General features: G+C 45.6%; 1 protein-coding gene across 7 annotated transcripts in view; it reads right to left on the bottom strand.

Annotated features, from left to right (window-relative positions):
• The window catches only part of szt2 (SZT2 subunit of KICSTOR complex), a 63,108-nt gene that overhangs the window by 28,964 nt on the left and 23,050 nt on the right, over positions 1–11,094 (bottom strand). For all 7 annotated transcript variants that reach the window (XM_054788611.1, XM_054788614.1, XM_054788612.1 and 4 more), the window contains 14 exons: positions 6,372–6,450; positions 5,898–6,188; positions 4,500–4,635; positions 4,300–4,416; positions 3,841–3,910; positions 3,506–3,691; positions 3,045–3,260; positions 2,715–2,934; positions 2,276–2,350; positions 1,898–2,036; positions 1,622–1,757; positions 1,327–1,447; positions 803–955; positions 476–578 (listed from right to left, as the gene is read on the bottom strand). In XM_054788611.1, coding sequence (XP_054644586.1) covers positions 476–578; positions 803–955; positions 1,327–1,447; positions 1,622–1,757; positions 1,898–2,036; positions 2,276–2,350; positions 2,715–2,934; positions 3,045–3,260; positions 3,506–3,691; positions 3,841–3,910; positions 4,300–4,416; positions 4,500–4,635; positions 5,898–6,188; positions 6,372–6,450 — 2,042 coding nt within the window. The remainder of the gene's footprint in view (positions 1–475; positions 579–802; positions 956–1,326; positions 1,448–1,621; positions 1,758–1,897; positions 2,037–2,275; positions 2,351–2,714; positions 2,935–3,044; positions 3,261–3,505; positions 3,692–3,840; positions 3,911–4,299; positions 4,417–4,499; positions 4,636–5,897; positions 6,189–6,371; positions 6,451–11,094) is intronic.

The raw sequence follows: 11,094 nt of genomic DNA, 5'->3' as shown, positions 1-11,094 counted from the left end.
CGCAGTTTCATAAGTAAGGCCCCTGGTCTGCCAGCAAATAAGAAGAGGTAGCATGAGGGAGTTCAGTGTTGCTGGCATAGCGACATTTTCTGGTCCTGCTGTGCCCCCCTCATGCACATTTAAGGCCACATCCACACGAACATGGATATTTTCCAAAAGGCATATTTCCTCAAACTTCATGTTCTGTTGGTAGGTGAGATTTAAAAACATGATATACAAATTAGACGATGAAGTCGGCCAACACCATAGATAGACTGCAGACAAGGACGAACAAGCATGTTTTACAACATGAACATCTTGTATTGTGTGTTCCTTCACAGTCAAATATACAAGCATAGACGCGCAGCCCTCATCAAATGACATTTACATTTCCTCTCCACATCATTGCTGCTGTGGTATATTTATTTCATGCTTTATGCACAGATGAAACCCTCCTGCAGGTGAAGATGCAGCCCAGAGAGAGGTTTTCACCAACCTGAGGTAGAAGACCGATTTGGTGGTGCGCTCCTGGTAAACAAACATGTTCTTCCTGTTGACCACGCAGAAAGAGTTGAGCACAGAACGCAGTGCCTGCATGGCTGTGATAAGGAGATACAATCAACATCTCAATGTATATTGCTTAAATACTTGACTATATTTTCTCATCATATTCTACATCATGGTCATGGTTTGGGGATTTGTCTTCTACAGATGATGGAAGATAATCTTTTTAGCGAAAATTATATTTATAAAGGCAACATCTTTTAAATTATTGGATCTCCTTAGATTGAAGAATTATTATTCTGCGTCCTTGGACACCCACCTCTGGAAACCCCCATGCTGGGTCCCATCTTGAGACGTGGGTGGATGTGGATAATGGTGCTCCACACCACATCGCAGGCAAAATGGCCCGGTATGAACTGCATGGTGGCTGCCAGATAGTCTCTGGCCTGGTAGCTCTCCTCTGCGTGGTAATCTATGGACCACACATAAAGTCCTTAGTACACACTGTACATTGCACTTGCCCCCTTTAGCTTGTGTTTTTAGCCTTCTCCTCTGCGGCTCCAAGGCTGTGGAATGCCCTCCCTGACTGCCTAAGGGCCCCAAAGACTGTAGAGGTTTTTAAACAAGACTTAAAACCTATCTTTTTTTTTTTTTTTTTTTTTTTTAATATCGTGTATAGATTTAGTTTTATAACTATACTCATGCTTCGTTCATAAACTTAATTTTCCCCACTCGGTAGAACTTTGAGATTGCTAAAATGTAAAGTACAACATAAATAAAATTTATTATTATTATTATTATTAATTATCATTATTATTAAATACAGTAGCTAGACAAACTGACCATCTGAGGTGTTGCGCTTCTGCCTGTACAGAGATTCGTTCTTCCAGATGTCTTCCTCGCTCTCCGCCACCAACAGGGAGTTGCACATATGGCTGTCATGCAAGTCTTGCAGCAGCATGCGCTACAAAGTACAAGCAAAACCCCAAAAAAGTAAACCCAAGGGCATTAAATACTGTACATTTGCAGAAATTATAATTGTTATATACCCTGTAAAAATGGAATTCCACAGTATGCTAGCTTAGAAAGTATTTTAGTTTAGCAGTAGTAGTAGTAGTAGTAGTAGTAGTAGTAGTACCTGATTGACTACTCGACAGAGTTCCCCGATCTTCCTCACCACCAACTGGTGCAGTTGTAAATATTCGGGCAGCTCCTGCTTGTCCTCCCTGGTCTCTAGCTCCTTGGTGCTTGGCTCCTGTTCTTCACTGAGACTCCTGTAAACATAAAATAAACCTCAATAAATCACATTAAACTTTTTAAATTAATAAATAAATTAGTAACATTTTGGACCAGTGGGAATCGACTGAAGACCTATTCCTTTGATGCGAAGGAAGGTTCCTGAGGCTTGTCTCACCTGGAATGCGAGTAAACCTTGACTCTGTCTTGGTGGATCTTCACGATGAGCCAGAAGTCAGGCATCAGATGCGTCCGACTCTCATGTTCATCCAGGGTGGGACTCTCGCACTCTGAGTCGCTGCTGCCACCATCATAACCTTTAAGGAACGTGATATTAACCATTGAACATCAAACGCAATGACAGGAAGCTCCACAGGGTTCACTGCAAGGCCCTTTGTCTTCAGGATTATTGACACAAGCGAGATGATGTAATAATGCCACATTGCATGTTTTTTTTTATTTAAACATTGTGGCCTTGTTTGGATTTTGTCTGTGCTGCATTTTTTTTTATTCATGAGAAGAGTTGGCTTCCAGCATGCAGTGACTTCACACTCACCCTGCATGTCGGAATCCAAACTTCCTTGGCTGGAAACGACACTCTGGACTCGACTGGGCCTGAGCTTGCTGCAGTCTGAGAAAGACAATTACACACTTCTGTCAGGCTCCCAACCTCAGCAGGAATAAATCAACAGCTAGGCCCGAGCTAGTGCCCTCACTCTCGCCTTTCTGGAAATGACTGCCTCGCTCCGCTAAAACAAGCTCGAAAGCTGGAGGGAGCAGCAGGGAATGAGCTCTGCTAAATGTCTGTCCAGATGGTTAGGTTGCTGGGAATAGACAACGTCAATGTTGTTCAATAGTATGCATTCATAAATTTGAGGAGTTTTAGGATTTTAGAAATTTGTGTGAACAGTTTAGGGAAGGCGCAGCAATTTTGTAATATGATAAAGTGATTAGCAAATTTGCTAGAAGAGACACTTGCTGTGTGGTACACTCACTGTGAGAGACCGACTGCACAGACTCAGCCAGGCTGACGCTGGAGGGCGTCTTTGGGGGTGAAGTGGGCTCGGGGCACCGCTCATTCAGGAGTAGGAGGCTACTGGACTGACATTTGTCTGCCACCAAGCTAACGGAACTCTGTGAGTCATTGTCAGCATCAGACTTGGCGAGTCCATCCTTCTCACCAGGCTCCACGGTTGGGTCACCTGCTACGTTGGCCTGCAGGTGCGACATGTTTGTTATTATAAGTTATTTATTGTTTCAAAGACAACTACAAGCCACACTAACACTGTAAGCCAATACACACTAAACTGTTCCATATCTCTTACCCCATCATCTGTCTCTGTGGTTGCACTCTCCAGGAAGGACTCTTCCTGAGGCGGCCCACCGTCAGAGACGGCCTGCTGGAGGGTGGCAGCTGTGCTCTCAGACAGCCTCTTGTCGGCGTGGATCCTCTGAGGGTGCAGCCGGCTCAGAGACACGTAGTAGAAATTGTCCTGTTCAACGTTGAGCACATAGCCTGAGAGCGGCATCCGACGGAACTCCTGCAGGGTTACACAAGTTACAGGGTGAGGATGTGGGCTTTTCACCTTTACCTATCTTTTAAGGTAATGTAGCTAAGGTTAACCAAAAAAAAGGCTAAAGGGGGCACAGGAGGCTTATAGACTTGGGCTCTCCTCCTGTAAAAGTCTGTCCGTGGAGCTACATCACAAGCCTCACTAATGTGTGCATGTCAGCGTTATGACTGAAGAAAAACTCTTTTAAAGCCAGGAGTTGTGTATGAGCATGCCTCTTTGAATTTGTCCAGTGACTGCTCCGGCCGGAAGACAAACTGAAGGGGGACATCTTCACTGTGGCAGTGTGAACGGCCGACCGACAGCATGATGTGCTCCGCCACTTTGTGCAGTGTGGCCAGGCCGATGGTCCGAGAGCGGCGCAGGGTGGAAACTATCTCATCCTCCAACAGCCAGCGGATCTGGCAGAGAGGAATCATTCGCAACGTTTGGTTCACAGTAGGGAAAAGATATCTCTGCTTTTACCTCCAAAGTGGAGCTGCGTTATTTCAGCCGGCTGGCGGCCTCTGCAGGCGGAAGTGTGTCATTGCATGTGAGAAAGAACACTCACCTCGTCCATTGTAGCCTCGATTGCCAGCTTATGAGGAAGTGGCAGCTTGGATAAAGGTTCACCACAGACCCTGACAGATGACAAAAAGCAACTGATGCATTTGGTGCATGTTGTGGTGCATTTTTCTGCACCACAAATTTTTATTTATTATTATGTACTGTAATATTGCACTACAAATTGGAAGCTAACCATTCCGTATTATTTATTTATGTATTTATTCTTAGTGTACTTTCTTATTTTTCTTTTATTATTTTGCCTTGATTGTTTATGACTTTAATTGTTTATGACTTTATTATGATTTCTGAAGAGCTGCTCGAATCGTGAATTTCTCTTAGAGATTAATAAAGTATCTTTCTATCTATCCATCTATCTTTCACATTTTAAACTTTGTATAAAGTTAAGTTCAAAATGGATGCCTCACTGCAGGCAGTAGAATAACATAAAAACAATGAAACTCACATGTCCACATCAGCTCCCCTAAGGCCATCCAGCACGGCTGTCAGCTCCTCGTCGGACCGATAAGACGACGGCTGTGCTGGAGAGCGGTTCAGAGACACACTGCTCTCTGAGGTGTACCTGCACACGAGTACGGTACATGACGATCATTTTAACGGTGACTTCAATTACACCTTACACTGATTACACCTGCCTCGGCTCACCTGTTGTGATGAAAGTCGCCCATCACTTCGATATCCAGAGGAAGAGTCAGGACGAAGATGTCCAACGTGACCGAGAGCTCGTTCAGGTCCACGGACTGTAAGGCCTCGGTGTCATCCAGGCAGGAAATGATCTCACCTGGGGTCACAATATTAAGGCTGTGTATCACTTCACACTCTTCTATATTTACACTTAGCATATAGACTGTGTAAGTGTGCTCGCTTAGTATTAATTTGGCCCACCGCTCCTCCTGGAGCATAGGCCACTGACAACAGTCCACTCTCTCTTGGTCTTTCCCATCCTCTTGATGTCAGCATCGAGGTCTCGTCACCAATTGTTTCTTGGCCTTCCTCTCTTCCGCTTCCCTGGGGGGTTCCACTTCAGTTCTTGCCTTGTGGTGTTACTGGCTGGCTTCCTCAGTGTGTGCCCAATCCATCCCCATCTTGTGTGCCGGATCTAGTCCTCGGCTGGCAGGTCGTTGGTATGCTGCCACAGGTCTGCGTTGCTGATGAGTGTCAGGGCTGTGTATTTGGAGGACCTTTCTCAGGCAGCTATTGATGAGTGTCTACACTTTCCTGATGGTGGTCGTCATTGTCCTCTATGTCTCTGGTCGATACAGTAGGACTGACTTGACGTTGGAGTTGAAGAGTCGGATCTTTCTTCGTGTTGACACCACCTTTGAGCTCCAGATGTTTCTCAGCTGCAAGTATGTTGCCCTCGCCTTGCCGATTCTTGCTCTGACATCTGTGTCTGTGCCGCCCTGCTTGTCAGTGACGCTGCCCAGGTATGTGAACGCCTTTACCTCTTCCAACTCACTCCAATGCAGTGTGACTGGGTCATCATTTGCTGTGTAGACCTTGAGGATCTTGGTCTTGCCCTTCTGATTCTTGAGTCCAATTTGTGCTGAGCTGGCTGCCAACTCTGTTGTCTTAACCATCTGAAAGTGGCTGTGGGAGAGCATGGTCAGGTCGTCTGCAAAGTCCAGATCATCTAACTCATCAATCAGTGTCCACTGGATTCTGTTTCTTCTGTCTACTGTTGATGTTTTCATGGTGCAGTCAATCACCAGGAGGAAAAGAAAAGGTGAATCTCTACCCTGAAATTGTCTGTTAGCTGTCCTTCATAGACTACTCGGCAGGTCATTAGGAGTTCTTGATCAAGTTGACCAGTTTGGTAGGCAGTCCATGCTGTCGAAAGCCTTCTCGTAGTCAACAAAGTTCATGTACAGCGAAGAGTTCCACTCTAAAGACTGCTCGACGATGATGCACAAGGTAGCAATCACAAATCGAGACAGGGCCAAAGACTTGTAGAGGTCAAATTTTCATAATAATGAGGTACTGATTTTTAATTTGTATATAAAATTATGAAAACACAGGTTCAATCAATCAATCATGGCTCACCAAGGCAGGTGGGCAGTGTACGAATGGGGGTGGAGCCATGGGAGCTCTTGGCGTTGATAGAGCAGGTGACGTGCAGGAAGAGCGGCGGCATGTCGAGCATCCGCCCCTCTGCCTCCAGCAGGGAGTCTCCATCCAGGATGCTAAAAGAGTCCTGGTCCTGGTTGACGGTGTTGGAGTCAGAGTGTGACCTGCCCTCACCGCCTGTGTGAGTCCTGGCGTAAGGGTGGTCCTCGTACTCTACCACCAAGTCGTTGTCGCTCTCTGTCGTGATGCCGCCACCGGATGTCATTTCTACACCAAAATGCAAAAAAAGGCTTGATGGCAAAGAAGCAAAAAATGAGTGGAAGTCGATTGAGTATGTTCACATCCAAGAAGGATTTAACAAAGCAGACCCTGAATAATATATTTTTTTTAGCAGACAAATAACTTAGCCGGACTGGAGGGATGTATGGAGGATGTAATTTTGTTTCTCACCTTCCTCAGTAGCTTGCTCGGCCTCTGACAGCAACTCCTCGCTGGGCCTTTCCTCAATCTCACCATCCTCTGAGTCTTCCTGCAGAAGAAAAGCACAATTTGACCTAGGAATGTTCGATCTTCAGGATTGGGATAAGCTGCCAATCCGGTGTATTTTGAAGATCAGATAACATTGGCTTCTGCCACGAGATCAGGCCGATCCGGTTGCCGTAGAACATTTGTAACTCTGGGCCAAACTCCAACATGGTAGGTGCGGTAATACGCCTCAAAGCTGTTTGCCACTCGACTCCCGCCACCCGCAAGAAGAAGAAAACGAGGAGCTTTGAATGGGAGGTGCCGCTGTAACCGCTGGTTAACACTAGGGATTACCGTAAAGCACCGTGTATAAACCACACTTTTTTTTCCACCTCTAAGAAGCAAAAAATCGCGGTGCGGTTTATACACGATGACAGGTCTGTGACCAGACTCGGATTGAAAAATAATATCAGAAAACGCTTCTACAACGCTTCAGCGGAAGATCACTCGTACTATAAGCCCGGTCACACCGCCTGAACTTTGCTGTAGCGTTCCTGGAGCGGTGAAAAAAATTAATCACCGTTTGTTCACCACCGTTTAACAGAAGTTGGACCCCGTTAAGGCAACGCCGTATTCGCTCGGCCACCGCTGATGGTCCCTCCCTGCTTGTGTATGCTTGAATAAACAGAGTTTATTCAAATTCACACTGAAGCAATGCAGCATTATGTAATTCCATTGCAGATGAATTGATGGACGGCAGATTTCTCCTTTCTTCTTCTTTTTGAAATTGCTTAGTACCTTTACGCATGTTGATTTGAGATGAAAGAGTTGGCAAGCATTTATGGACTAAAATTTCCCCCCCCCCCCCCCCGCCGTGAGCCTGAAAATGGGGGTGCGGTGAATACACGGGTGCGGTTTATACACGGCGCTTTACAATAGATATACACTGCTCAAAAAAATTAAAGGAACACTTCGAAAACACATCAGATCTAAACTGGGGGAAAAATGATCTTGAATATCTTTCCTGATAATAAGTGGGTGATGTATTAGTAACAAAATGATGCCACATAATTTGATAGAAATGAAAATGATCACCCTATAGAGGGGGGAAATCAAAGACACCCCAAAAGTGAAAGTGAAAAAATGATGCAGCACACTGGTCCGTTTTACTAAAATGTCATTGTAGCAACTCAAAATGATTCTCAATAGTTTGTGTGGCCCCCACGTGCTTGTACGCATGCCTGACAACGTCGGGGCATGCTCCTAATGAGACTACGGATGGTGTCCTGGGGGATTTCCTCCCAGATCTGGACCAGGGCATCACTGCGGTAGCTGGACGCATGGAGGAGATTCCAGGAGACAGGTAGTTACTCCAGGAGAGCTGGACAGGGCCGTAGAAGGTCCTTCAACCCTCAGCAGGATCGATATCTGCGCCTTTGTGCAAGGAGGAACAGGATAAGCACTGCCAGAGCCCTACAAAATGACCTCCAGCAGGCCACTGGTGTGAATGTTTCTGACCAAACAATCAGAAACAGGCTCCATGAGGGTGGCCTGAGGTCCCGACGTCCTGTAGTGGGCCCTGTGCTCACTGCCCAGCACCGTAGAGCTCGATTGGCATTTGCCATAGACCACCAGAATTGGCAACTACACCACTGGTGCCCTGTGCTCTTCACTGATGAGAGCAAGTTCAACCTGAGCACATGCGACAGACGTGAAAGGGTCTGGAGATGCCGTGGAGAACGTTATGCTGCCTGCAACATCATTCAGCATGACCGGTTTGTTGGTGGGTCAGTGATGGTCTGGGGAGGCATATCACTGGAAGGAAAAGGCTTCTTGAGACGTCATCTGTACTTCTGTGAAGAAGGTGTCGGACGTTTCGCTCCTCATCCGAAGAGCTTCGTCAGCGAACTAACAAGTGCTGGTAGCCTAGTCCTTAAATACAGTAAGAGTGGGCGGAATTGGTGTGCCAACCCCCTCCTCCTATGGTTCCTTACACTAAGACTGGGCGGAGTAATCCTGCCATTAGCACCTCCGAACAAAGGGAAGTGTAGCTCCCTGTAGTTGGGTATGAACGACTCTGATACTGGCTAGTTAGCATCTATTTGTCTGGCTTAGCCCTGGCTCTACCTCATTTGCAAGACTAAGAGCTGTGGGTTTTGGTCTCAGTAACCTGCTGAACACAGGGTCCAAATTAAACCTCAAACCACCATTCCGATTCAATGATGGGTTCTGTTGTTTGACAAAAATAGCTTCCTTTACTCCTCTTTCAAACCATCTGTTTTCTTTGGCCAAAATATTTACCTCGCTGTCCTCAAAAGAGTGATTGGTTGCTTTAAGGTGTAGATGTACTGCTGATTGAGGACCACTAGAATTGTCCCTGCGGTGTTGATAAAGCCTTTTTTGGAGCATTTGCTTAGTTTCCCCAATGTAGTGCTCTTTGCATTCAGGAATGCAAAGAGCACATTCAGGAATGCAAAGAGCACATTCAGGTGTTTTGTGTAGAGTTTTTTAAAGTTTGCAATGACTTGTTGGTCCATGGGCTGGAGGATAGAGGTGGTGTTAGGTGGGAGGTACAGCACCTTAATAAACAAAAACTCCTCCAGGATATGATCTTTGAAGCTGGGCGGGTGGGCAGGGGCATTATCGAGAATGAGGAGGCACTTGTAGGGGAGAGTGTTCTCCTCCAGGTACCCATTAACAGCAGGGCCAAAAACCAAATTAATCCACTCAACAAAAAATTGTTGGGTGACCCAAGCCTTGGCATTTGCCCTCCATAGCGCCTTAAGTTTTTCTTTTAATATTTTGTGAGTCTTGAATGCTCTGGGATTTTCGGAGTGGTACACCAGCAGGGGCTTGATTTTGCAGTCCCCGCTGGCATTGGCGCAAAGGGCAAGTGTAAGGCGGTCCTTCATGGGCTTGTGGCCTGGCATTTTCTTCTCCTCTATTGTAATGAAGGTGCGGCGCAGCATCTTTTTCCAGAAAAGGCCCGTCTCATCACAATTAAAAACTTGCTGTGCAACGTAGCCTTCATTGATCATCAATTCTTTGAATTTTTGTACAAATTCGCCGGCCGCTTTGTGGTCGGCCCTACATGCCTTGCCATGGCGAATAACAGAGTGAAGTCCAGTCCTCCTTTTAAACTTCTCAAACCACCCACGCGATGCCTTAAACTCCTGGTGTGGTCCTTGCGCCGAATTTCCCTCGCCTCTATCCTCCTTCACTATGTCAGTGAAAATGGCGGTTGCCTTTGCGCAAATTATGGCCTCTGTCACTGTGTCACCAGCAATCTCTTTCTCCTTTATCCACACGAGTAACAACCTCTCCATCTCATCGTTCACTGCCGACCTCCTCTTGGAAATGACAGAGAGGCCTTTGGAAGGAGCCGTAGCTTTTAGGGCTTCCTTTTGTTTTATTATCGTGCCAATCGTAGATATATTACGGCCATATTCTTTTGCGAGATCACTCAAACGCATCCCCTTTTCATACCTTTCTATTATCTCTTGCTTTGTTTCTATGGCCAGAAAAAGTCTCTTCCTCTTCTTTTCTCCTTGTCCACTTTTCTGCATGTCTTTCTTGGGGTCCATTGTGAATGACAGCTCTTCGTAGCGGTACCATAGACTGTTTACAGAGCGGGACGGGAACACGAAGAGCATGCTGGGATACACGCCTACGCACCGGGTTGCCAGGCAGATTTTAGGCGATAGCCAATGGCAGAGCAGCTACAAGTTTGTTTACGTTCGGGAAACTCTGGGAGCGGCGAATAGCAGCGCGTACTGTACTGTATTTTTGACTTCGTATCCTGAAACGCCTTCGTAACTAGAGGAAATATTTTCCCGTTCAGGTACTTCGTAACCTGAAACATTCGTGTGTAGAGACATTCGTAAGTAGAGGTACCACTGTATGTATATATATATATATATATATATATATATATATATATATATATATATATATAGTCAAACTTGTCTATAGCGGCCACTAGAGGGAGTCTGCAAAAGTGGCCGCTATAGACAGGTGGCCTCTATAGACAGGTTGGCGTCCAATTTGAATGTTGACCAGTAGAGGAAAAAAAAAGAAAAAAAAGGGAAAATAATAATAATAATAATGTTGACCAGTAGAGGGCACTGCGGACTGCGGATAAAAGTTGTACAGCACTACTAGGCTTGTTATTATCATGGTTCATGGTTCATGGTTTTAATTCATCCTGAACATGCATATGAGACAAACAGTAGCACATCACATAGTACAATTCACAATTTTGCATGTCCAAAAAGGAGTAGGAAGAAGCAAAGCTTATTTAATCCTACCCCTCATCAATTTCACATCAGTTGCAATACATTTATTCACCTGAAGTGTACTTTGTAGGTCTACATGACAATGTAGTGCAGTCATAGCCAAGGTTTTTACTTACTAAAAGGAAGCTAGAGGCTTAATAATAACTGATAGAATATATCCACGACCCACAGAACAAAGCTGTGCTAGTAATGTCTTACGCTTGTTTTTAATATTTTACTTTTTATACGGCAGAGTGTCATTACAGCTTTAGTTCATCAGGAAGTGATGGGAAGTGACGGTGGGCGTCCCGAGCAGGAGAGCTAGGCTCAGTGCTAGCTGTGAGTTTCGAGAGAGTTGGAAAGTGTGTTTATGTTGGCGTGGATGTAAAGTCCTGCAGTGTTCTCCGCTCTTAATAAAGCCATTAAAGTGCATC

The sequence above is a fragment of the Dunckerocampus dactyliophorus genome, chromosome 10 (genome assembly GCF_027744805.1).
Source record: "Dunckerocampus dactyliophorus isolate RoL2022-P2 chromosome 10, RoL_Ddac_1.1, whole genome shotgun sequence".
NCBI classification, from domain to species: domain Eukaryota; kingdom Metazoa; phylum Chordata; class Actinopteri; order Syngnathiformes; family Syngnathidae; genus Dunckerocampus; species Dunckerocampus dactyliophorus.
Note: the sequence above shows the minus strand (reverse complement) of the source record. Positions and strands in the feature narration are given on the sequence as shown.